The sequence below is a fragment of the Musa acuminata genome, chromosome BXJ3-10 (assembly GCF_036884655.1).
Source record: "Musa acuminata AAA Group cultivar baxijiao chromosome BXJ3-10, Cavendish_Baxijiao_AAA, whole genome shotgun sequence".
NCBI lineage: Eukaryota > Viridiplantae > Streptophyta > Magnoliopsida > Zingiberales > Musaceae > Musa > Musa acuminata.
This window is the reverse complement of record NC_088358.1, coordinates 23,655,483-23,678,365: the sequence shown is the minus strand read 5'-3', so window position 1 is coordinate 23,678,365 and position 22,883 is coordinate 23,655,483. Positions and strand designations below refer to the sequence as shown.

Below are 22,883 nucleotides of genomic sequence, written 5' to 3'. Positions count from 1 at the left end.
ATTATATAAAACTATTCAGGTGCTCCAATAAAATAATCTTGAACATCGTAAAAGGTCTTTTGATCCTCGGAGAGGGTTTGACTGTAAGAATGTATTGTATTTCGGCTGTCAGTTGAACCTTTTGACATCGTCTTGTCTCGTGTTCTGTGTCCAGTCCAAACATTCACACCAACATAACGCAACCCTTTTTTTTCTTTCCTCAATCTTTTCCACGCTATTGAACGATTTTATGTCGCCTTCTGTTTTTTTCCAAACGACGACTTTTCAACATCCTTTTGGTCAAACGGAGGTCGACGTGAGGACGGCGGTTGACTTCTTCTAATGGAAACAGAACTTGACCGTCCCATAGAAAAATTAAAGGTCATTTGATTGTTTCTGAGAGAATTTATAGTGTTTCTTCATCCCTTCTTTTCCCGTTTGAGTTGTCTTATCTTAAAACATATATATATATATATATATATATATATATATATATATATAATATTCTAGTCAAACCCCAGCGTAACTCAATTCCAAGCTGGACCTTTCTAGTCCAAACCCCAACCGTACCCACACGTCTTGCTTCCAGAAGCCGACACCTCGTGGTCGGATTCCATGGCTCATAGATCTGCGGGCCCCGCTGTAGCGCCGGTGGGCCCCACGAGATCCTTGGGGAAAGCGCAGATGAATTAGCCCCCACCGAACCGGCGCGAGGATGGCACCGTTACGTGGCGCCCGCGGAGGCGTCGCCTCGCCCTTCCGGTCTAGTTGCCCGTTCCAACTCTCAGAGACCGACTCCACCCGTCGTTCCACCGGGTCATGCCGCATGGGACCCACAAAATATTCTTCGTCGATCCTTCGTGGGGTTAGTCGTAAACACGCGTGAGACCGTAAGTATCGGAAAAGAAATCGCATGGATTGGCGTCCGTGCGTATAACTTTGTGTCCCGCGTTCGCGCCCTCTGCGTCTCCTCTTCTCGCCCGCCTGTCTGTCACCCGCTTCACGATCATTACCGTTACTTTCCCTCCCCCGTCTCCGTTTCCGATTCCGATTCCGATTCGGTTCCCGTTTCGGATTAGGGGCCCCGATGCCCCGCCTGCGCCTTCGCCTCGTATAAACACGTTATCACGTAACTCAACCGTTACTAAGTGGACGTTACTTTGTATTTGGAGCCGAGAGCTCTCCGGGATGGAGACGAAGAGGCGGCTGGGAAACGATCGACCTGGGTTTAGGGTTTCGTGATCGACTGCGTTCGTCCATGTCTGGGTGCGATGGCGGGTGGCGGGGAAGCGATTGAGGCCTTCGGTTGCGGGAGATGGGATGCAGGAGCTCCAAGGCGGCGGCGGAGTCGAAGCCGGTCGAGCTGTGCCGGGAGCGGGTGGAGCTGATCCGTGCGGCGAGGGACCTACGATACGCCCTCGCGGCCGCCCACGCCGCCTACTTCCGCGCGCTCGCCGACGTTGGGGACGCGCTACACCGCTTGGTCTGGGAGGATCTGGCGCCGGCCTCCGCGCTGCCGGCATCACCCGTCCTCGTCCTTCCCTCCTCCGAGAGCAAGGGGAAGCCTGGTTCCGTCCGCGGAAGTGTCGTCGCTGCGGCTGCGTCGACTTCTTCTTCCGCGACTCCGCTCTCGCACTCCCTATTGCCGGAGGGCTCTCACTTGCCGCTTTCGTCCGGGTCGGAGGAAGTGAGCCCTCGGGCCGGAAGCGGGGAAGGAAGTGAAGCTGGAAAGAAGGACGGAAGCGGCAATGATGGTGCTGAAGGGGGGGAGTCATCTTCTCCGCGTCAGCGATTTAGGCCTCGGAGCCCTGATTCTTCTTTCATGAGGTCATCCACAGCGATCCCCACTGTGGTCTACCAGGATCCACTGACTCCACCTTGGTCGAATTCTGCGTACGATGGCTATGGGTATGAATTTGGCTATCCACCCTACGGTGTTCCGATAGCATCTCTGCTGCAAGAAAGAGAGGATAGGATGGATCCTTCTGTGCCGGCGGTTGCCCCTGGTACTCCCCCTCCACCGCCACCTCCGGCAACGTCTTCTTGGGACTTTTTCGATCCGTTCAATTTCTATGAAGGATTCTTTCCCGATTACTCCGGAGGACGGTATGGTGTGCGCTTCTCTGTGAGCAGTCCTGATATAAACGAGGTGCGCAAGCAGGAAGGAATTCCTGACCTTGAAGAGGAAGCAGAGGCACAACCAACGGAGGCAAAGAAGCAGATGAAGGTGGTTATGGATGATTTAGGAAGGAAGAATCCTGTCGTTGGAAGCTCAAACACAGTTTCCACACCAGAAATTGGACGAAAGGATGACAATGTTGGTGACATTGAGTTGGCAGACAAAGTGAGTGTGAGCAGTTCACCAAACAGTAAAGTGAGAAGCAGTGGAGAGGATGACATATCCATCAGGAAGAAAAAAGGGGTGACATTTGAGGATGTATCGTATGATACAGAGAAGAGTGTGCCTAGTGGTGATAAACCCTTGTCTGCACATATTGATGAACCACTGTCTTTTAAAGGTTCGAAGGATGTGATGGAAGTTGCTCGGGAAATTAAGAAACATTTTAGGTCAGCTGCTGGTTGTGGTGAAGAGGTGTCAAGGATGCTTGAGGTGGGCAAGTTGCCATACCAATCAAGAACTAATAAAATGTATAGAGGTGGGTTTTTTATTTGGTTCAGTTATCTCTTGTTTGATTTGCTGTGCATGCCATCTACAAAAATCCTGCAAAATGAAGCTCAGAATGGAAGCCCTAGGATCAAATGGATAGCTATTTTAACATTTAAGTTACCTTGACCGAGGTTGTTCACTTCATAGTAGCAGGAGGGATCCATTTAAGGAAACAATCCTTCGTTTAGGAGGCTGAATTTGATTTTTTGTTTATAGCTGTTCTAATTTCTAATTGGTTCCTTGATTCTGGAGAGGAATCACTCTAGTGCCCCTTAGACTCAAATGTAACTGTAAAGAGGCTGCATAGCACATTTAGCAATTTTTCTTATATTATTGGCTCATCCAAATTTTCTTGTTCTATGCATTTATGACAGAATCATTTTGGTTCATCAAGGGATAAATATTTGTTATAGAAAAGTCCATTTGTCTCTAGGTTTCACTTCATTGGATGCCTTTGTTGAGTCGAAAGAAATTATAAAATCATATGTCACTTGCCAAACTAGATTTAGCCATAAACCTCTTTTTGAACTGCAAACTCCTAGTTATACAGTCTGCTGTATAAAACTGTAAGCTTTTTGGTGAGAAATGCATCACTTTCATGCATTTGGTAATTGGCTTTTGATTTGTTAAAAATTGGTGACCGAGATCATCTCTTCAATATCTGCTGTGTTTTTGGTTCTTGGTGCTTTTATAATGCTTTTCTTTTCAAGATAGTTCTTTGTAGATGTTAAAAATATTTTTAGACCTCATGCTGTTATAAATTCTCTTTCCCATGTCACACATGACATTTTGAGGTACACATTATATTTACATTTTGAAATTTCTTCTACGATTCTTAACTCACTGTTTTCCTTATTGTGTATGGATGCTTGTATTTTTTCCCTTCAATAGTTCTGTACTGTAATATTGCTACAAATTTAGTGCATGATCATTAAAATTCATCTTAGCGCTATTTTATAAGAATCTCATTTGAAGAGGCTAGTTACTCTAAAATAAATGCAATTTGTTAATCTTATGGATCTTGTTCCAGTCATATCTTCCAGGATTTTGGATCCTAAGACCCTGCATTTGCCATTATCATCATATCCTTCTTTCAATTGGTCACGGCATTCAACTGAGAGTACAACAATAAGCAGAAAAGCTAGCATGACAAGTGACCACTCTACTACAGGGTCTAGCAACATTTCATCAACATTGGAGAAGTTGTATCTATGGGAGAAGAAACTCTACAAAGATGTAAAGGTACAAATCTGTATACAAGAAACCACCTAAATACTGCTCTTCAATATGCATTAGCAGTTGTTCACCATCATATGTTAGCCTATTTGATGTTAGTACTTATCATGTGAAACATGTTGATCTACAACAGGATAATCTTTTGCCAATTGCAATTTATTGCTATTGAAAAACGATTAGGTTGGCTTACTTAAATAATCCATTTTGTAAAAGAAAAATGACAGTTGAGCAAAGGGTGGAAGTTATGAGGAATAACAATAAAGGGATATGATAAAATATCAGGTCTTGTAAATGATTGACTTATGAATCAAATGTTCTAATGATTCATCTCAAATACTTTAGAAAAATATAAGTATTATGGTACATTTTGTCCAGTTATACAGAAGGTAAATGACATATTAGTAGTTTGAAAGTTGGAAGAAACAGTCATATTTAATTTACAAATATAGAGAAGGTCACAAATCTTCTTAAGGCTTTCTTATCCAGAATCAGTCTTTCTTAACATTTTACCTTGTGAACTTAAAGAAAATTAGCTAGATTACACATTTATACCTGTGATTAGGTGGCTACATGACCCTGCTCAGGATTGGTTATACACTGCCTCATAGGATGATTGGGAGCTTGATGGAATAGTGCTTGACTTATTTATGATCTAAATCAGTGTTCGAAAAATGGGTCAGACCAGTATGTACCACCTAGGATTTGCTGGTCCATCCAACCAGGAACTGGCACTCAGACTCAGCAATGTTGTCCGGTCCATTCAAAACTGATTATGTATGTATGTATGGGTGTGTATCTATATATACATACATACATACATATATGTATACATATATACATATATATGTATATATATGTATGCATATGTATATATATGTATACATATGTATACATATATATACATACACATACATATATACATATATATATATACATATATATACACATATATACATATACATACATATACATATACATATACATATACATACATATATATATATATATATATAATTTTTTGAAGAGTGAAGACAACTTCAGGCCTTCCATCTCCTCAACCTCCTCTCTTCTTCTAAGCCTCTCCTCCTTCTCCTCCAAATGGCCCCATCTGGTCCAAAACTGAACCTTTTTATAATATTTAATGTCAACAGTAGGCCTCCTGACTCATCAGCCTCCTTCTCCCTGTCCCTGTCCCTGTCCCTCTCCTTTCCTCTCCTCCTCCTCCCCTCTTCTCTCCCTTTATCTCTTTAGTCTGTGCTGACCAGTACACCGTACATCGGCATACCATGTTTGGACCCCAGTTAAGCCAGGGACAGTTTGTACAGGTCTCGGACTGAGACTTGTATCCTTGATCTAAATTATGAGAGAGTGGTTATTCTCTCTTGTGTTTTTCAGAACTTTGGAAAATGGATCTAGCTGGTCTCTCAATGATGAGTAATGAAGTACTTATTCAATATAGTGGCCAAACGAGAACACATGCTAGTTGCTCTCTCTCTCTCTCCCCCCGCCCCCCCCAAAAAAAAAACACACACACACACAGTCCTTTTGACATTGGGAGCAAGCTATAATTATCATGTATAGATGCAATTACAAATATATGTTATGTGAATACAGGAGCTCTATTGAAACCCATTTTCCATGGTTGATGTAGAATAAAAAAAGAAGATTATGGATCAAACTTTACACTTAGGAAACTGGAATTAGAAAAAAATGATAATTTCATGGTGCTCATGTAATTACACAGATATTCTGTGAGACTGTGGCAGATAAATGTTAATTACTGGACACTCATGTGGAAGTAGATTATTCAGAATCATGCTTATAATCTCAAAATTTCACGCTAATTTAACATATTCAATTTATTGTGTTGCTGGAAATATTCTAACGTTAACTTGTACCAATAAGTCCTGTGTGAAAATCATTTTGATTTTTGAGTAATTGCTAATACTCAGACTTATACCTTTATCAATATTAACATGTAAATAATTAGTATACCGAACCTTAACTTCAGGGGCGAATACTTAAACTATATTATATGCTTGTCTCTTGTGGTAATGATGACCCATAATCTTTTGTCAATCTTTTTTTTCCTTCAACAAATTGAATGACAGTAAAAAATATAGGATCATGATTGGTCCTGTATAGTTTGATGCTTTGTGGGGGTCAACATTTATGTTAAATTGCTTAGGTGGTTTATTTAGGATGAAGAGAAACTACGGGTGAGCTATGACAAGAAGTACAAGCGGTTGAAGGATTTAGTTGATAGAGGGGCAGAGAACTACAAAATTGATTCGACTTGGGCATCAGTAAGAAAGCTGCGCACAAAAATAAGCATCATCATCAAATCGGTTGGTGCTTTCTCAAGCAGGATTCATGAGATAAGGGGTGAGGAGTTGCAGCCCCAACTTATCGAACTAATCCAAGGGTATGAAAGTTTGAAGTTTTTCATATAGTGCATAGTTTGCTTGCATTAAAATGTTACTCTTTTTTCTTGATCCTTTTATGTGCTTACATTTGATGATGATGCTTTTCAAATTAAGTTATTGATATACAGAGATCTGATGGATTGGATTTTTGGTAACATGTGATTTCTGAACTGCTTAAATCCTAAAAGTCAGTTGGTGACCCTAGTACAAATTTAGTCTTCTGATATGAACATTTTATATGTTGATGTAGAGGACTACATCAACATATACTTTAAGATCAATAGTTAATTTATTAATTACGATTATTTTATCAAATCATTGTCAATTAGTATATAGTTAATTGACAACACCAATTTGTTGGTTTAAAAATTAAATTAGGAAATAATTAAGAAACCAACCACTCTTTCTTTAAAATTGAAGTGTTTTATAAAATGAAAGTTTGACTTTAGTGTTTCTTCTAAAGTGAGACTAGTATGATAGGAACCAGAAACCAAAGATTTTCTTATGCTATGATCTGCAATTGGCACAATGATCAGTCTATGGAATATTCAAAGTCATTCCTTGCCCCTATATGTTCTATATTTGTACATTCTCTATGCCTTTTATGCTAGTTAGTTTTGGTATGCAATTGTTATACTTGTTATATTGATCACCTTGCCAATGATCAGAAGGAAAAGAGAGGAGAAGGAAAACAAATCTATAATGTACCAGTGCTTGAAGTTATACGATGGCATTTTTCATAGTGATTTTATATACAGGGAATAAGTAGAAATACATTCTTGGTTTATCAACTTGATTGACTATAGATGACTCTCAAGTAGTCTTGTCTAGTTGTAGTACATGCTCAATAGTTGCATTATCCTCACTGCAGATTCATAAGAATGTGGACATCTTTGCTGGATTGCCATCAAAAGCAGTTGCAAGCTCTAGTTGATTGCAAAAGACATAGCTTGGTGATGAAAACCACAAGCCAATGGAAGTCTGCTGTTAAGGTAACAAAGGAATTGGAGCTGGAACTCCTAAACTGGTGCAATTGTTTTCATGACTGGATCAGCATCCAGAAATCATTCATTGAAGCCCTCAATGGATGGCAAATGAAATGGCTTCCTCAAGAACAGGAGCTAACACCTGATGGACCTGCTCCTTTCTCCCCAACTAGAATTGGTGCTCCATCAGTATTTGTCATATCTAATGATTGGTACCATGCAATTAAGTGTGTTTCAGGAGAAAAGGTTATTGAAACAATGCGTGGTTTTACGGAAATTGTCCACATGGTATGGGAGATTCAAGATGAGGAACAGCACCTACGACTCGAAGAAGAGCACCTGTCACAAATTTATGATAGAAAACTAAAATCTTGGCAGGCTATGCAGATAGACCATTTAGAGATTGTGTCCGACATTAATGATGGTCTGAAGCACCATGATGATTCCTTGATGGCATTGGACCTAATGAAACAGAGATTGGATGAGAAGCGAGCAATACGTAAGGAAACTTTAGAACGACTTCAAACTACTGCTTCCAATATTTTGCCAACTGGTTTGGTTCCAACATTTGAAGAGTTGGGTACTTTTTTGTCAGAGGCGCTGCAAGCTTACAAGGGAATCAGAATTAAAATTGACAGTGGAGGGACATAAGCTATCATAACTAGAGCTGCTTGGCTGTATTACACAGGATTTCAACTGAGGCTTAAAATCATCCAGCTTCAGTGGAACCTATATGATTTTTTCCGTCCACTTTGGAAAATTGAACCGAGTGGAGTTTTCAATAAGGTTTATATTTTTGAGAATTAGGGATGGAGTTTGTGATCCAATAAGTTCATGCATTCAAACTTGATGAAACACCCTATCAAACAGTTTTCAATGGCAACTAAACAGATGCACAGAATTCACTGATCGGTCCATTGGTTGGATGGTAATGATGTTAGCCATCAACTATGGATGCTGTTTGTTCTGGTGATACATACCAAAATAAAATTTCAATGAGAGTACTAACCACTGAATATTACTGGAGCAATTCTGATTGTGTACAGCATTAACTAAACACATAAAGAGGTTATTCAATTTTTGCTCTCATGTTCTCTGCATCAATCTTGAGAAGATATTGCCTGAAGGTCATTTTGAGTTGCTGTCAACATGGTTGTCTTTGGTCTATCACTGCTGTTGAAACCCTGGAAACACATTTTATATCGCGGCACAGCATGTGTTTGCTTATGTGAAAGATGTCTGAGATCACCTTGTAACAAGTGACTGTACAAAATTAGTGAATGCAGTAAATACATATACCACAGATTTCCTTAACATGAGTTTATACTAACATTTAACTTAAAACTTTGTTAATATCTCCCCTACCTCAGGTTCTTTATATATTCTATCCCTTAAGCTGCGATAGTGTTTTCCTTTTTCCATATACCAATTCTTATCTTTTTTATTGTTGGTGTATCAGGGGGGGGAAAGATCCCAGATCAGCAAACCGGGAGGCAGAATGCTGCTGTACAACACATATATATTGTTCATCTGATCAACCGTCTTGCATAATTTTCACTTTAAATTGGATGTCGCATCAGGTGCTAATATTATCATCTCCTTACTATATAAATTACATATTTCTCTTTGTTATCATTGGTAACTTTAGGCCATTGCAGCTTGCAACTTTGGCATGTTCCTTTTCTTTGTGTATGCAAGAAATCTCCTAACTCTCATATGACTTTCTTGTATCATATTTTTTGTAGCTGTTTTCCTTCAATTCCAAGAAGAATATTTCTTGTCCTTCCCACTGGCCTTGTGATCACATCTATCATCTGTTTTCTTATAGGAAGAAGAAGATGAACCAAGGAAACTGGGTCAACCATGTTATATAGAGTTTGCTTCTCTTCCACGAACGGAACAGAATGCATGTATTCTTTCAACAATGTCTTTTTCTTCTCATTCATTTGTTTTAATGGGTTCTTATCTCAATCAGAACCAGTTCTTGCGTGCAGCTGCCCCTCCTTTCTTGCATAAGAAGGATAAGATTTAAATATCAATCAGGTACTAATTTTGATAACTTATGAGACTCAATGCATCAAGTTATATCTCGAACTACATGTTTCCATACTGATCTTGATTGGACTAGCAAATATTAATCAATACATATTGATTCCTTGCTACAAAGCACTGCTTATTCCCAATTAAAGTACATGACTTGTACTTTAAGTGATCCAAAATCATACTGGTCATGTACTTAGATCATAAAAGATTGTTGCTTGTGCACCGCCAACGACAAGAAATATTCATAATCAGAAGTCGGGTCAAGGATAAGCTCTCAAACACAAAGTTTTGAATTGACTTTTGACTGCCAGATGATCTACACGTAATTTTTTTCCCAAGTCAACGATGCATCATCTTTCACGTTACCTAGATTTGATCGAGAACTTATCTAGAATAATTATTTATTTCCAGTCTTCGCAGTTGAATTTTATTATTCTTTTATATACTGATTTGGAGAAGTGTTATTGGCAGATATTTTTGAAGCCTGTTGTGCCCAATTGAAGGAAGCTAATAGTGGATTCCCCTCTTGCGTGACTCTTCTTCCTACTCTTCTGTTTGCTTCACTTCGAAGCTCTTGAGCTTCACGTATCCTGACTGTTCCTTCTCCTCATTCATCGAGATAAAACAGGTAAATGCGAGTGTAGCAGTTCACAATCATGCAAGGGAACAACGAGAGTTGCCTTACGCTTCTTGGGTGAACAGGAATTGGACAATCTCCGAGGAAATGGAAGGATCGGCTCTACCATGCTTAAGGTGTCAGGGGCTCAGCTCTACCCCTTTGACAGAGGATGCCTCTACCTTCTGCACTTCCCTCACCGAGGACCTCAAGGGGCTCGAGCTGTCGCTGGCGAAGGACTCCATCTCCCTCAGGTGGTTCGTCGAAGCGATGAGCGTCTTGAAGAGGATGCAGGTGAGACTCCTTGCCCTGCTGAAGAAATCTGAGTTGCCGATCTCGTGCGAAGCCGAAGACTGGTTTGATCAGTACATGCAAGAGTCTGCGTCTCTATTAGATTTCTGCAACTCAATGAAGTCTGCCCTTTCCGGGATCAACCGGTCTCGCATGGCTTTAGAGCTCGCAGTCCATAAACTAAGCGAAGACAACGAGTTCGGATTGGAAAGATTACAGAAAGCTCATGAGGAAATTTTAGATTTCAGTATAGAGAAGGAAAGATTAGGACTAGCTAAAGGTGGAATTTTGCTCGGAGGAAATGGAAGTGACGACAAGAACATGGCAATCGTGATGTTTGCTGCTAAAACCACTGTGACAGTCTTGTCATGGTTTATGATTTCAGCAATGATTTCTCCTGTTCCGGTTAATGTGGAAGACAAGGAGCTGACTTCATCGATCCCTGAGCTGCAGCAGTGCATGGAGATGCTTACAGAGCTGACCGGAAGCTTTGACAAGCGGATTTCGAGCCTCGGCATCGGTCGGGAAGTTGCTCTGGTCGAGCATGAGATGGTGAACGAGGCAGTCGAGGAGTTACAGGCGGCGGAGAAGAACAGCCATAGTTTCCTCAGTGGTCTGGAGAAGTTGAGAACAAGGTCATTTGAGCTGAAGGAGGGGATCGAGAGGCTCGGCACAGTAGTGGATGAGGTGTTCGAGGAGGCCATCAGAGGAAGGAATGAGATGCTTGACATCTTCAGGAATGCAACTCTTTGATTCCTGGTGGAAACCATGCATTCTACTGCAATGGAAGAGCTAGTTTTCAGTCTTCTTGTTCTATGATAATGTAAACTACAGTGGATCAGCACAGCCATGTATGTACAAAAAATACAGCTTTTTTCCATTTGTTTTGCATTGTAAAAGGTAATATTAGCATTTTAAAGGTTCTCACATACATCTCTTCATGTGTATTCATTTTTATTTTTAATAACATGATGAAAATTATGAATCCGGGGCGAAAGATGGCACCTTTTTCAGCGCAGCAACGGCGCCGGCGTCGGAGTGGGTGGCGGACCTGCCCGCGGCGTCAGCCAGAAAGGCCAGGTGTTTGTTGTCTGCTTATTTTTGGTCCCACGATATCAGCGCCTTCAATTTCTGCCCTTTTGTGGGCCCAACTGTGAGTTCATGATCCTCCAATCATAAGGCAGGTACGAAGTGTTGGTAAGTCATATCGGATAAAATAGTTTTCGTGTAGGGGATTAATTGGCGTTCTAATCCTACACCCAAACAGAAGATATTTCGAACATCGTATCCCTCTCCGCCGTGCGCCGACCACCGTCCACCGTCCACCGGGGCTGCCGCACCGATCAGGATATGATGGATCCAGAGGCGGTGAAGAAATACCTAACCGTGTCCGCCGGAAATGCCGCTGCCGCCCTCCCGGCGCGGTTCTTCGACGTCCTCGTCCTCAACGGCCTCCGCCTCGACCTCTTTGAGCCCGGCCGCGTCCTATGCTCCTATGCCGTTCCTCCTCGCCTTAGCGTAGGAGAGCCATCACCTCCCACTTCCCTGTTTTCCTCCTTCGAGTATATCCATCTAACTTTGTTTCTTCGCTCATCTGCAGAGCTCTGGCAACGTCCTCCATGGTGGCGTCGTGGCGACGCTGGTGGATGTGGTTGGATCTGCGGCCATAATTAGCTCTGGACTTCCGACCACTGGGGTTTCGCTGGACATCAACGTCTCCTACTTGGATCCCGCCTTTACTGGTGTAAGTATATGCATTCGGCAAAGTGTCATCTATCTATAAAATCAAGATCGATTTCCGTTTCATCGTGCCAAGTTCTTTCTTTTAAGCAAGGCTTTTAAACACTTTCGTACTTATCATCAATTAACTTTTCCTTTTAATTAAAACCTGAAGTTGTTCAAGCATGAAAGAGGACAGCAAATAGATAAACTTGGATTTATATCCTTGTTTGAAACTTATTTTTTCTAGAAAATAGATAGAATATGTAGTCAAAAGAAAGCATAGATGAACTTATTCTAGATGAAAAAGTGGTAATAGAAAAGGGTGGATGACAAACAATAGTATTTGCATTTGGAAGAGATTGAAGGGGGTTTACACCCCAATTTCTTTAAGGCTTTCTATGACACATGGTGGCTTTGATGTAAAATTTAGTCCAACACTTCCCTTTTGTAACTGAAGGAGCAAGTCATATTCTCCTGTCAGAGCTGAGTTGCAAAGGAAGCATTCGTTTCATGGTGGAATGCCATGGAAATCTTGCAGCATAAGAGATATTACCTGATAATTGGTATTGGTTGTGAAGAAATTTAGGTATGTAAAACTTATTTTCTTATAGAATGTCATGAACTTAGTTAGTTTTGTCTAAACTGTGCAGTACCCTTGTGTGTCTATCCACAAATGTCAACGTCCCCGAAACGTCCTATGGTCCCTTAGAACTTATAAAAGAGAAAACATTTCACTCAGGATCCACAAGCAACCATTTCAGCAAACACTTTATAGATAATGCAAATTACAACTATAGACTTCACAAGCTCTGAACGGTTGCACAACAAAGAGTTCAAAATGGTCTACTTTAGACCGAATTTGCATAACCATAACCTTTGTTTACAAGTCTAAAGTGACAACCAAAGCCAACGAAAATGGAGCTGCTAAGCCTACTATCAACTCTCTACATGTTGTGCAAAGCATGAATAAAACCGAAAGACACAGACATACATGAGCATTACATCAAACACCTCGTTTACAATTTTGTTCATGACATTCTCCCCCACTTATTCCTTCGACGTCATCGTTGAAGCCTTTGCAGACACTGCATCTTCTCGCCTTTGTTGAGTCTTCAATCTTCTGTTCCAATTGTAATGTGTATTTTGGCTCCCAGTTGCACTCCGCCGCTATTGTTGAGTAGTTGAACTTTGATTCGTCATGCTGATTCAACTCACCAATGACTTTGATTCTGGTGTGAGGTCGGCTTAGTTGTGCTGATATATGTTGGTTCCTGCGGATCCTTCATATGAAGGAAAAGACCATCCTTGGTATGCACTAGTCTCTCAAATGTCTTACGCCGCTTGAACTGGGTGGATGCTTGTTGGAGCTTTAATGAGCATCGCCTCACAGACTTTAAAGTTTTTGGGTGCTTCCTCCACAAAATTTATCGATTGACTCTTCTGTGACTTAGTTGTCACTTCCAAGCAGGTTCGTATTACTTCCGCTTTCGATTGACATTCTGTTGGGAAATAAAGTGTTCAATCTACTTTCAGTAGCACGGATCACCATTGATGAGAATTTGATAACTATTGTCTTTCATTAGGTTTCTTCAAAGGGTCTTTGAACCTATGTAGAGCTCCTCTGTTGGATAGATAAGAGAATTAAGGTACTCGATTTTGCTCATTCTCTTAAGAGTTGAAAAGACAAAGGTTACTTGACTTCACCTACCTCTTCGAGGGTTGTACTCCATGTATCGAGTTGGTTACTAGCCTTCGCCTACTCTTTGCTCACACTTCTGAAGCACTCGAAGTGTTTACACTCATTGTGTTGAGTTAGCTACTGTGATTCACCTTCTTAATGTTATCGAACTTCTGGAATGCAAGAAAATTTCACCCCAACTTGGAGCAAGTCTATAATAGTTTTGGTCGCCTCTGGGATTGTACCATCTTCTCCATCATCTATACCACCTACTCCTCTAAGTAGTAAAGGTACAACACCACGTATTACCTATTTCGTTCCTTGGTCATGCACTCTTGCATCGATTCTGTTTTCCTTAGCTTCCTTGGTAACAACGTTCGCTTACTCAGTCATGTCCTTTGACTTGTCGAGCTCCCTTGAGCGAATATGAGCTTTAGAGTAGTCTAACTCTCTAGTTGCTCCAATCATACATCTGCATGATCAAGTCTCCCCTCTCATGGGACTCACCAGTACTTATATTCGAAATTCCCCCTTGGTGGTACACAACCTCTATATGTTGATGACTAAGGCTTTCATCCGATGTAAAATTTGACGTACTCACGGAAGACTTGCCACTGAAGTACCATGATATTCACTCATTGAATCCATAGCTCTTCTTGTCATCATGTTGTTCACCGAAGTGAAGCTCTTGATCATACCTCTGTATGACCTAGTTCCTCATGGGACATGTCTCGTGTGTGTTACATTGTCTCAAACTGTTCCACCATGATCCGCTATACCATGTCTTCTCCTAGTGACATCTTCATTACATTTTGATCATTATGGTATGAACTCGGGCTGCGATCTCTCCATGTGTGGGCTCTATTAGCACATCGCAAAGCCTTTGTTACCTCCGATTGTGTTTGCTCCTTTGGCAATTGACCTTCGTCCACCCGCTCTCGGGTCAACACCCTGACGAAGAACAGCTCTCGGACAATCTGTCGCCTAGTAGCTCTCGAAGTCTACTGACTTCGCTGAAATTGGTGCACCATTGTCTGGATCTTAGGCCTTTGCCCTCACCAACACAATCTTCGTCGTGCACCGCTTACTTCATGGTAACTCGAATAATAGCACTGTGGCATATTCTTCAAGAGTACCCGCCTCTATGTCCTCTTGCCTCGTGCCAAGGCCTTCTGACCCAACTTCGCCTTAACAAGTTGAGTCGTCTTAGTTCCTCCATAAAATGCTTCTCCGAGATAAGGTGCATGTGCTTCGAAGCTCCCTTCATCTTTGGCACTATGCAGGATGAGTTTGCTCCATCAGAATAAGGGACTCATGGAACAACATGATCCCACTCTTGCCTCTACAAGAGTTCATGTCCTTGACCTTTGTCCAAGGAAAGCTTGATGCCTCCACTCCATGTTTTATCTTCTATGCTAACTCCCTTCATGCGGCTCGGGTACTTCAACAAGTTATACTCAAGTTGCTCCGCTCCTCGATTTGCATTGAGTTGATGGTGACCCTCGCACCTACCATTCCACGAGTCAGTCCTCTGTTGAGTCCGATCTCCCTATCGGCTTCAAGTGTTCCTTCATTTGTGTTGCCTTGGGTCGCTCCCCAACTTGATCTTGCAATGCGTCCACTATCGCATTATATCTTTCAAGATCATGCGATGACTCCTCGTCGCTTGCTCGATCCGTTGAGCTTTGTGGAGTTGTTATCTTGAGGTACTCCTCCTCAACATATGCAGTCTGTTGTATATGATTCTCCTTCTAGAGAATAAAGACTTATCCCTCCTAGATATCTGTCTCGTTGGAGCAACTTCTCTCTTCGTATCCTTTTCTCTGGAAGTTTTGGAGACCATCATCCTCTTGGACTACTCTGTCTTGCTGAACAAACTGTGTATTGTTTTGTCCCTGCAAACACACTAGTCAAATTACGACTTTTCGCCAATACAGCCCCCGTTGCACCCCTCAAGGCCTAGTAACATGCTAAACTTGCTGCACACTTTAGCCTCCTACAGACATATTCTTCTCATGCTGAAGAAAAAGTTTCACTGCTCTATGACGTCGAGTTTTGGTCGCCTTGGGATAGCCACGAACATTCCACCGTTCATATACAAGCCCTTGCATAAGTACCAAATTCTTCGAGTTAGCAATTCTTTTTACCTCTGTAAGCTTTGCATAACTCTTTCGGTCACTGAGCTACCCATCCCACTTTGCACAGTCTCATCTTTTACCAAGCGTCCCGCTTGCCTTGAGCACCGTCAAGTATGGTTGCCAACATTGAGCCGCAACTCAAACGCAGCCATCCCAACCTTTGTGCGCTACACATTCTTCCTAGTTTACTTGTCCTCATGGTGTCTCTCGCACGAAGGGTTGGCCATTCCTTTGAATGCCATTCTCATATGCCCGTTTCTCTAAGCGACTCCTTTCACTACATCTCAATGCTCGTTTCCTCTAAACGATCGCATATGTTAGCTGCCCTCAGTGCAGCCCCACTAGATCCCTCATGTTTGAATGTCAAGTGTTTCTATGTGTGCTTGTCCCACTCTGATACCAAATATTACGAACTTATCTAGTTTTGCCTAAGTCGCGCGGCTCCCTTGCGTGTTCGTTCGCGAACGTTTGCCTCCCCGAAACCTCCTATGGTCCCTTACAATCTATAAAAGAGAAAACGGGTTAGAAAAAATATTTCACTCGGGATCCACAAGCAACCATTTTAACAAATACTTTATAGTAAATACAAATTACAACCATAGACTTCACAAATTCTGAACGATCGCATAACAAAGGGTCCAAAATGATCAATTACAGACTGAATTAGCTCATAAATACTCACATGATACAATCTTTATTTACAAACCAACCAAAATGAGGTTGCTAAGCCTACTATCAGCTCTTTACATGCCGTGCAAAACATAAACAAAACCGAAAGACACGAATATACATGAGCATTCTATCAAATACCCCATTTATAATTTTATCGGTGACGTAGCACATCTCATTTTCTCAGCTTTTGTTGATTGCTATCAATTGTTTTATCATTCTTAGCCACTACATATTTTGTATATATATTTATGCATCTTGATTCTATGTGCCAATACATAGAATAAGGTTTCTTATGTGCCAAAAATCACTCTCATTCAATACATACGGAATAAGGTTTCTTATGTGCCAATAGAAAATGAAACCATGATAGCACCAATTACGAAGCCTTATCGTCGTACCCACACAATTCGTCACTCCTACAAATTGTCACTACTGTTGTCATTCCTATGAGTAAATAAAAAAAAGCCTCGTTCTTTATAAACTTTTTGCCTTAGATTGTTCTTAGAAAATTTCTGTTATGCATAATTAAAAAAAGGCCTGATGAGTAGGTTATCATTACAGAACTCTTTCTTTTTTTTTTCCTTTTGATGATCAGCTTTCTGTGATTCTATGGATCATGGTTCTTATTAGGGGATTGCAGGAGAAAATGACTACTCTGTCTCTCTCTTTCTCCTCTCTTGAGCAATGAGTAAATTCATTTGTATAGTCTTGTATGTACAGCTTCCAACTGTAAAGTACTCTGTAAGTGTATGGTGGTTGTTTTTCCAGGAAGAAATCGAGATGGAAAGCAAGCTTTTGCATGCTGGAAAGGCAGTAGCAGTTGCCTCAGTTGAATTTAGGAACAAGAGGACTGGAAAGCTACTAGCTCAGGGACGACATACCAAGTATCTTGCTGCATCCAGTAAATTGTAAATTGCAATGACATGTATGTCATCTTTGCATTCCCATAAAACAACTGTTTAAACTATGTGTAGTTTGTCATAGTAATTTCATGGTATACAGAAATAATTGTTGGAGAGCACAGATGAACTTTATTTATATAGGTTTTTGAGTCTCTTACCCTTCTATACATTGAATGATGCTGGACACTGTTAATCATGTTGTGTAGACCCAAAAAATCCGAATATTAATGTTGTTGGAACATGCATGTAAATTGCCAACCTGTTAGATCTTACACCACCAAAACAAGATGTACCTGATTTGGTTCTTCTGTGATGCACCTTGAATATTTTTACATCCTGCAATAATTGTGACACTTCTTATTCTTTCCAAGCTTATAGTTCTTTGAAGGCCACTTACAAGTCCACCTAAGGAAGAACACAGTCTTTTTCATTCTATAAACAATCTAGAATACTAGCTTTTTTTTGCTTCCCTTCTGTGGTTCTCCTCTTCTCAGAGTCTTGATTGTTTGGGTAAATTCTTTCTTTAAAATGCTTCCCTTAGCAAATATGTTGGAAGTTTTTGGCTGTCAGGCTTAAACAAATATTACTAACTTTATGAATCAAGAGAAAAAGCATGATGGTGTCATCCACCTAACCAATATCTTAGTGTGAATTCAGTAGCACAAGTGGATTAGGGAGGTAAACTGGAATATCAACTCCCTCTCAATTCATTTACCCACATCAACTAAAGAAACCTAATTCCTACCTATCAAGACAAACAAGATTGGTTTGATGTTGAATCTAACAAAAGTCCAAGGTTATATTATGTTTCATTCATTAGGTAGTTGGATGTCCTTATTGCTTTGTACAGTCGTCCTTTGCAAGAACAGAAGGGAAAAAAGTGAGAGCTAATACTACTCCAGACAACATGGATTACATACAACTCAGGGAAGAGTAGCATGGAAGGAATTCTCTCTTACAAGCTAGCAATTCGTCACAGATGCATAGTTCATCGTACTCCTTCAAGATCAACCACCAGAGTATATAAGATTAGAAACATGGATTACATACATCTCACCTTCTGTCTTCACTTGGAGTGGTGTGCTTCCTCTCAGAGTGATGACCCTCATGCTGAGCACAGTGACTGCTTCTTAGAGGACACAACTCGCTGAATCAAGAACAGCTTCTTTAGCACCTTCACCATCAGTATCAGACTTGGCGATCTACGATGAATCAGACCGCCGCTATTTGCGTCTTTCAATGCACGCACGCAGTGTTGCTCTGACGCACTCGAGCTCCCCTCCTTGGCCATCCTTTTCCGGTCACACGACACCCTTGCAAGCTCTTCATTGAAATCCTCCCACAGCAAGTCCATCTTCTCCTCATCAAGCCAACCGCCGGCGCTATCCGCCTCGAGATCCCCTCTCATCACGTCAGCATCCAGCGATGCTTCTCCGGCGGACGAGGAGCTTTTCCGGCAATCGACGACTGAGGACAAGAACCACAGGGGGGATGCGGCAAAGTGGGGGAAGGGGAGCTGGCGGAGCGAGTCTTGATCCGCTGTGATGGTGGGAAAGCTGAAATCATCCATTGCTTGCTCTCTACTCTCCCTGAAACCTCCTTGTGCTGTTGACAGGCACCACCATTAGCCATAATCGGTGCATGTGAGAGCGGGGGATTAATGGCGTTCATGGGTGGTGCGTTTGGTGATGGCGGGACCCGGCAGGGGGCAGAAGTAGCCGTTTGGGCAATGAAGCCAAACCAAAGCAAAGCAGGAGCGCGGCCATTAAGTGGAGTGGAGGGTAATGGTTTGGTCCAAGTGCTATAAAGCATGAAAGCATTTCGTCGAGCAGTTTGAAAGGCTTCATTTAATGCATTGTTTAGCCATCTAAAAGCCAAAAGCTAATCCACATTCTTTAGCAGTTATCTTTAGGGACTTCATCGTGTCTCCCTGCCTTTGTTTGCCCAAAAAGATTTGGTGGAAGTTGTTACAGTCAGTAACTGTTCAGCCGTGACCTCGAGGTCGTCGCGGCTTGGTCCGGGTCCGGAAGGCGATGGTCAACGGGTGGGGGAGCCCCTCGAGTCTGCTGAGTCTCCGAAGGCTTCGTACCTGCATCAAGGTCGGGTCGGGGTGCTCGACCCGACCCCTTCGACGATCAAGTTAGCGAAAGATGTGGAGGGGGTTTTTGGGAGGAGGAGAAACCCCCGTGTGATGAGTGTGTTGAGAGCCTCCCCCTTTGCTTAGGACTTAGGGGTATTTATAGAGGAGGTTAGTATTACCTGACTTGACCGCCTGCTGGAGTGAGGGGGTACCTCTGATGGCGTCTGACGCGGCTACTGGGGTCGTGTGGTGAAGCGGTTCGTAGCAAGGTATGGGCGGGGGGTAGGCCATTGTCCTGCCTTGTCGTGGTCAACCATGTGGGGTCGGAGGTCGCCGTTCAACAGCGGGAGTTGTCAGGGCGGGTCTAGTCAACGTTATCATGATAAAAATAATAGAAGATAAGAGCAATAATTGAAGAAGCTTTATTGTAGAAATGAAATAGCTTTAGCTTTAATCTATTAATATGTTCCCTCTCCTATTTATAGGAATTAGGAGGAAGGATTTCTTTATTGTAGAAATGAAATAGCTTTAGCTTTAATCTATTAATATGTTCCCTCTCCTATTTATAGGAATTAGGAGGAAGGATTTCCCTAACAGAATAGAGAATCTTTCTCAACAGAATAGAGATGACAAGGATACCAATCTTGGATCGATGCAAAGAATTGTTTACAAGCGAAAGGCTTCATGAGTAAGATAAGTATAGATCGTTGCTGCTGCTGCTGCGATTGCTGTTGCTGTGATGACACAGGCGTTCCCTTCATTCTCCTTAAGTCTACCGAATGTTGACAGATCTGCGAAGACTACCGCGGTGAGGAAGATGAGGATTGACCACGGAGCCTCTTAGGAATGCAACGGCGTTGGTCGCTGGCCGAAGGGTGAAGCTTCACTTTTCTCAACGACGTTGGTCGCTGGCCGAAAGCAAGAGCGAAGCTTCGCTTTTCTCAACGACGTTAATCATGGTTGTTATTACGACGGCTGCGACGATAGAGAAGAAATCTACAGCAATGTTGCAATGATACTACTATAGCAAAGGAGGAAATTGCAACAGAGGAGGAAGCTGTAGCAGAAGAGGAAGGAAAATAGCTACAACGAGGAAGAAAAGTGGGGCAATGCTGATGAGCAGCACTAGAGATGCCGTAGCGGAAGGGAACGGACGTTGGCGCAGAGTAGCAACACCAATGATGAATTGGCCGTAGCGGAAGGGAACGAACGTTGACGCAGAGTCGCAACACCAATGATGAATTGGCAGCGAGAAGAAAGCTTGCTCTAGGCAAGCGGCTCTGATAGAAGATAAGAACAATAATTGAAGAAGCTTTATTATAGAAATGAAATAACTTTAGCTTTAATCTATTAATATTAATATGTTCCCTCTCCTATTTATAGCAATTAGGAGGAAGGATTTCCCTAACAGAATAGAGGATCTTTCTCAACAGAATAGAGAAATTTCCTCATATAGTTAGGAAAATCTTATCTTCTATCAATTGCTTCTCCGGGGGCTGTCGTCACGGCGCATCAGCCGACCAGTATTTTCCCTATTAGAAGCAATCAAATATGGGTCCTCGAGATGTCCATGTCGTATGCTTACTTCTATCTTTACTCTCTGATATGTGTGATCTTCAGATTTCCTTTGCAACTCTGGTTCTTCGGCATTGTCCTGCTTTCTACTCGTTGAGATTAGGTGTTCTTGCAAGCTTTAGCTCAAGAGTCATCTTCTCTCCAGATCTTACTTCTCCTCGAAACAATGCTTGGTAGCCCTCTGGTGTGCCTTTGAAGTGGACGCCAAGAAACCCAACTCATCATCGACATGTCGTTGAAGCAATCTCTTGTCTCCTACTTGCACTCTATAATTGTCTTGCGTTCTTACGCACTGCTATGCTCCCGCCACCATGGTCTCCCAGCGCGCGGAGGTGGACACCACGAGTCCATTTCGATCCGTGAAGGAGGCTGTTGAAATCTTCGGGGAACGCTTCCTCACAGGCAATGTCAATTCTCACAAGACCAGCTCGTCTGCCAAACTCGACATCATCAGAAGCCCCCCGATCTATTCTTTGCCACCTCCGAAGCCTCTCCTTTCAGCAAATTCCTCGCCGCCCTCCTTGTCTTCCACCGCCCGTTTCATTCATGAAAGAGATGACGAGCTCGTATCCCTCAACGCGCTCAAGAAGTTGGAGCACGAACTACACGAGACAAAGTGCGAGCTGAAGCTGCTGAAGGAGAGGCAGTCTGAGACAAAGCTAGCAGTGGCGAGCCTCTGTCTCCAGCTCCAGAAGAGCATGTCCAAACTGAGAGAGATCGAAGCAGTTGAGGCGGAACCGAGCAACCTGGCGATCGAAGACCAGCCCTGTAAAGTTAGAAGTGATCGATGGCGAGAGGATAACATCCGGGAGAGCGAGTACTTACCGACTCTGGCTCAAGCGCTTAGCCTTGGGAGGATGGAGCATGACTTGGGTGGAAGAGGACGGAGAAAGCTGCAGAAGAGGAAGCCCATCGTTCCTCTCATTGGAGGCATCTTTGCCAAGAAAAAGGGAGCTACTGATTGCAGAAACTCCCTCTACACCCCATCCTTTTACAGTGTTCTGAGCTGATGCTTTGTGTGATTCTTGTTTTGGTGTTGGCCTTCTTGCCTTCTTGTGTCCCATAAGCTTTAGATGAGAGGATTTTGTCAATCTTATGGAGAACATTTGTTTTATGTTCACCTTCATTTCTTGTGTGTTATAAGCTTTAGACTAAGAACTTGTTATTGGTGAACATGGAAATCCTCACAGTATATATATATATATATATATATATATATATATATATATATATATATGAATTGGCCAGTTATGTAAAATCATTTAGGTCAGATCAATTATGGAATGCCAATTAACCACCTGATCTGTATTTACTATTGTGCTTCTTCAAAGTTGTATTAGTATTCTTAAAATATTTTAATTTTATTTCTTAGGAAGAAAAAAATATGAATATCCTCCTATTGTTTTAGCATGATGTATAAAATTGTAAAAATATTTTAAATATATAAAGAATTTGAGCTAGATTTGAGCTTTTTAAGCTCCATTTGGATAATAGCTTAAGAAAAAAAAAAATAAAAGTATATATAACTAAATATATAATACAAAATAAAAAAAAAAGAAAATATATGCTTTGAAGATTTTTTTTCTGTTTTTCTCATTAATTCACTTCAAGAAGAAACAGAAAAAATATTTTTAGGAGAATCGGATTCCCCTGATCTATCCATATTTCCCGAAATCGACTCGTCCCCACCTACGTGTCCCCTGGGAAACGCAGTCGCATTAAGCGTCGTAGCTAATATAAACTGGGCAAAGGCAAAATTGCGTGTATGTATAGAACTCCGAAGTCGATAATTCTTGTAATTATCTTCTTAAATTAATAATTTGACATATACGTGCCTTCAGAATCTACAAACTTACGTATATAACATTGCA

At 41.8% G+C, this 22,883-nt stretch overlaps 5 protein-coding genes across 8 annotated transcripts; 4 read left to right on the top strand and 1 right to left on the bottom strand.

Moving 5' to 3' along the window:
* Positions 1-931: 931 nt before the first annotated feature.
* LOC135651502 (nitrate regulatory gene2 protein-like) lies at positions 932-8,590 on the top strand. The gene is made up of 4 exons (XM_065171588.1): positions 932-2,636; positions 3,678-3,889; positions 6,085-6,308; positions 7,181-8,590. The coding sequence occupies exons 1-4, from the start codon at positions 1,295-1,297 to the stop codon at positions 7,944-7,946; spliced, it is 2,544 nt and encodes an 847-aa protein (XP_065027660.1). The 5' UTR covers positions 932-1,294; the 3' UTR covers positions 7,947-8,590.
* Positions 8,591-9,811: 1,221 nt separating this feature from the next.
* LOC135651921 (protein BPS1, chloroplastic-like) lies at positions 9,812-11,379 on the top strand. 2 transcript variants are annotated; one of them, XM_065172554.1, is made up of 2 exons: positions 9,812-9,966; positions 10,041-11,232. In XM_065172554.1, exon 2 carries the CDS (start codon positions 10,063-10,065, stop codon positions 10,996-10,998), a length of 936 nt encoding a protein of 311 aa, XP_065028626.1. In that variant the 5' UTR covers positions 9,812-9,966; positions 10,041-10,062; the 3' UTR covers positions 10,999-11,232. The 2 variants fall into 2 exon arrangements, 1 of the variants encoding a protein (XP_065028626.1); XR_010501994.1 differs by lacking the exon at positions 9,812-9,966 and adding an exon at positions 11,244-11,379 and having other exon boundaries at positions 9,973-11,096.
* Positions 11,290-17,520, top strand: LOC135651923 (uncharacterized). Of its 3 annotated transcripts, none has more exons than XM_065172557.1 (4): positions 11,290-11,429; positions 11,516-11,763; positions 11,846-11,989; positions 17,224-17,520. In XM_065172557.1, the coding sequence occupies exons 2-4, from the start codon at positions 11,596-11,598 to the stop codon at positions 17,365-17,367; spliced, it is 456 nt and encodes a 151-aa protein (XP_065028629.1). In that variant the 5' UTR covers positions 11,290-11,429; positions 11,516-11,595; the 3' UTR covers positions 17,368-17,520. The 3 variants fall into 3 exon arrangements, with proteins under 3 accessions (XP_065028629.1, XP_065028627.1, XP_065028628.1); XM_065172555.1 differs by having other exon boundaries at positions 11,291-11,429; positions 11,513-11,763; XM_065172556.1 differs by having other exon boundaries at positions 11,304-11,442; positions 11,513-11,763.
* Positions 17,521-18,462: 942 nt separating this feature from the next.
* LOC104000272 (uncharacterized) lies at positions 18,463-18,927 on the bottom strand. Its single transcript, XM_009422276.3, has one exon. The coding sequence runs from the start codon at positions 18,925-18,927 to the stop codon at positions 18,463-18,465; it is 465 nt and encodes a 154-aa protein (XP_009420551.2).
* A 2,167-nt stretch (positions 18,928-21,094) lies between these two features.
* Positions 21,095-22,193, top strand: LOC104000273 (WEB family protein At1g75720-like). Its single transcript, XM_009422277.3, has one exon. The coding sequence runs from the start codon at positions 21,324-21,326 to the stop codon at positions 22,020-22,022; it is 699 nt and encodes a 232-aa protein (XP_009420552.2). The 5' UTR covers positions 21,095-21,323; the 3' UTR covers positions 22,023-22,193.
* The last annotated feature ends 690 nt before the right edge of the window (positions 22,194-22,883 follow it).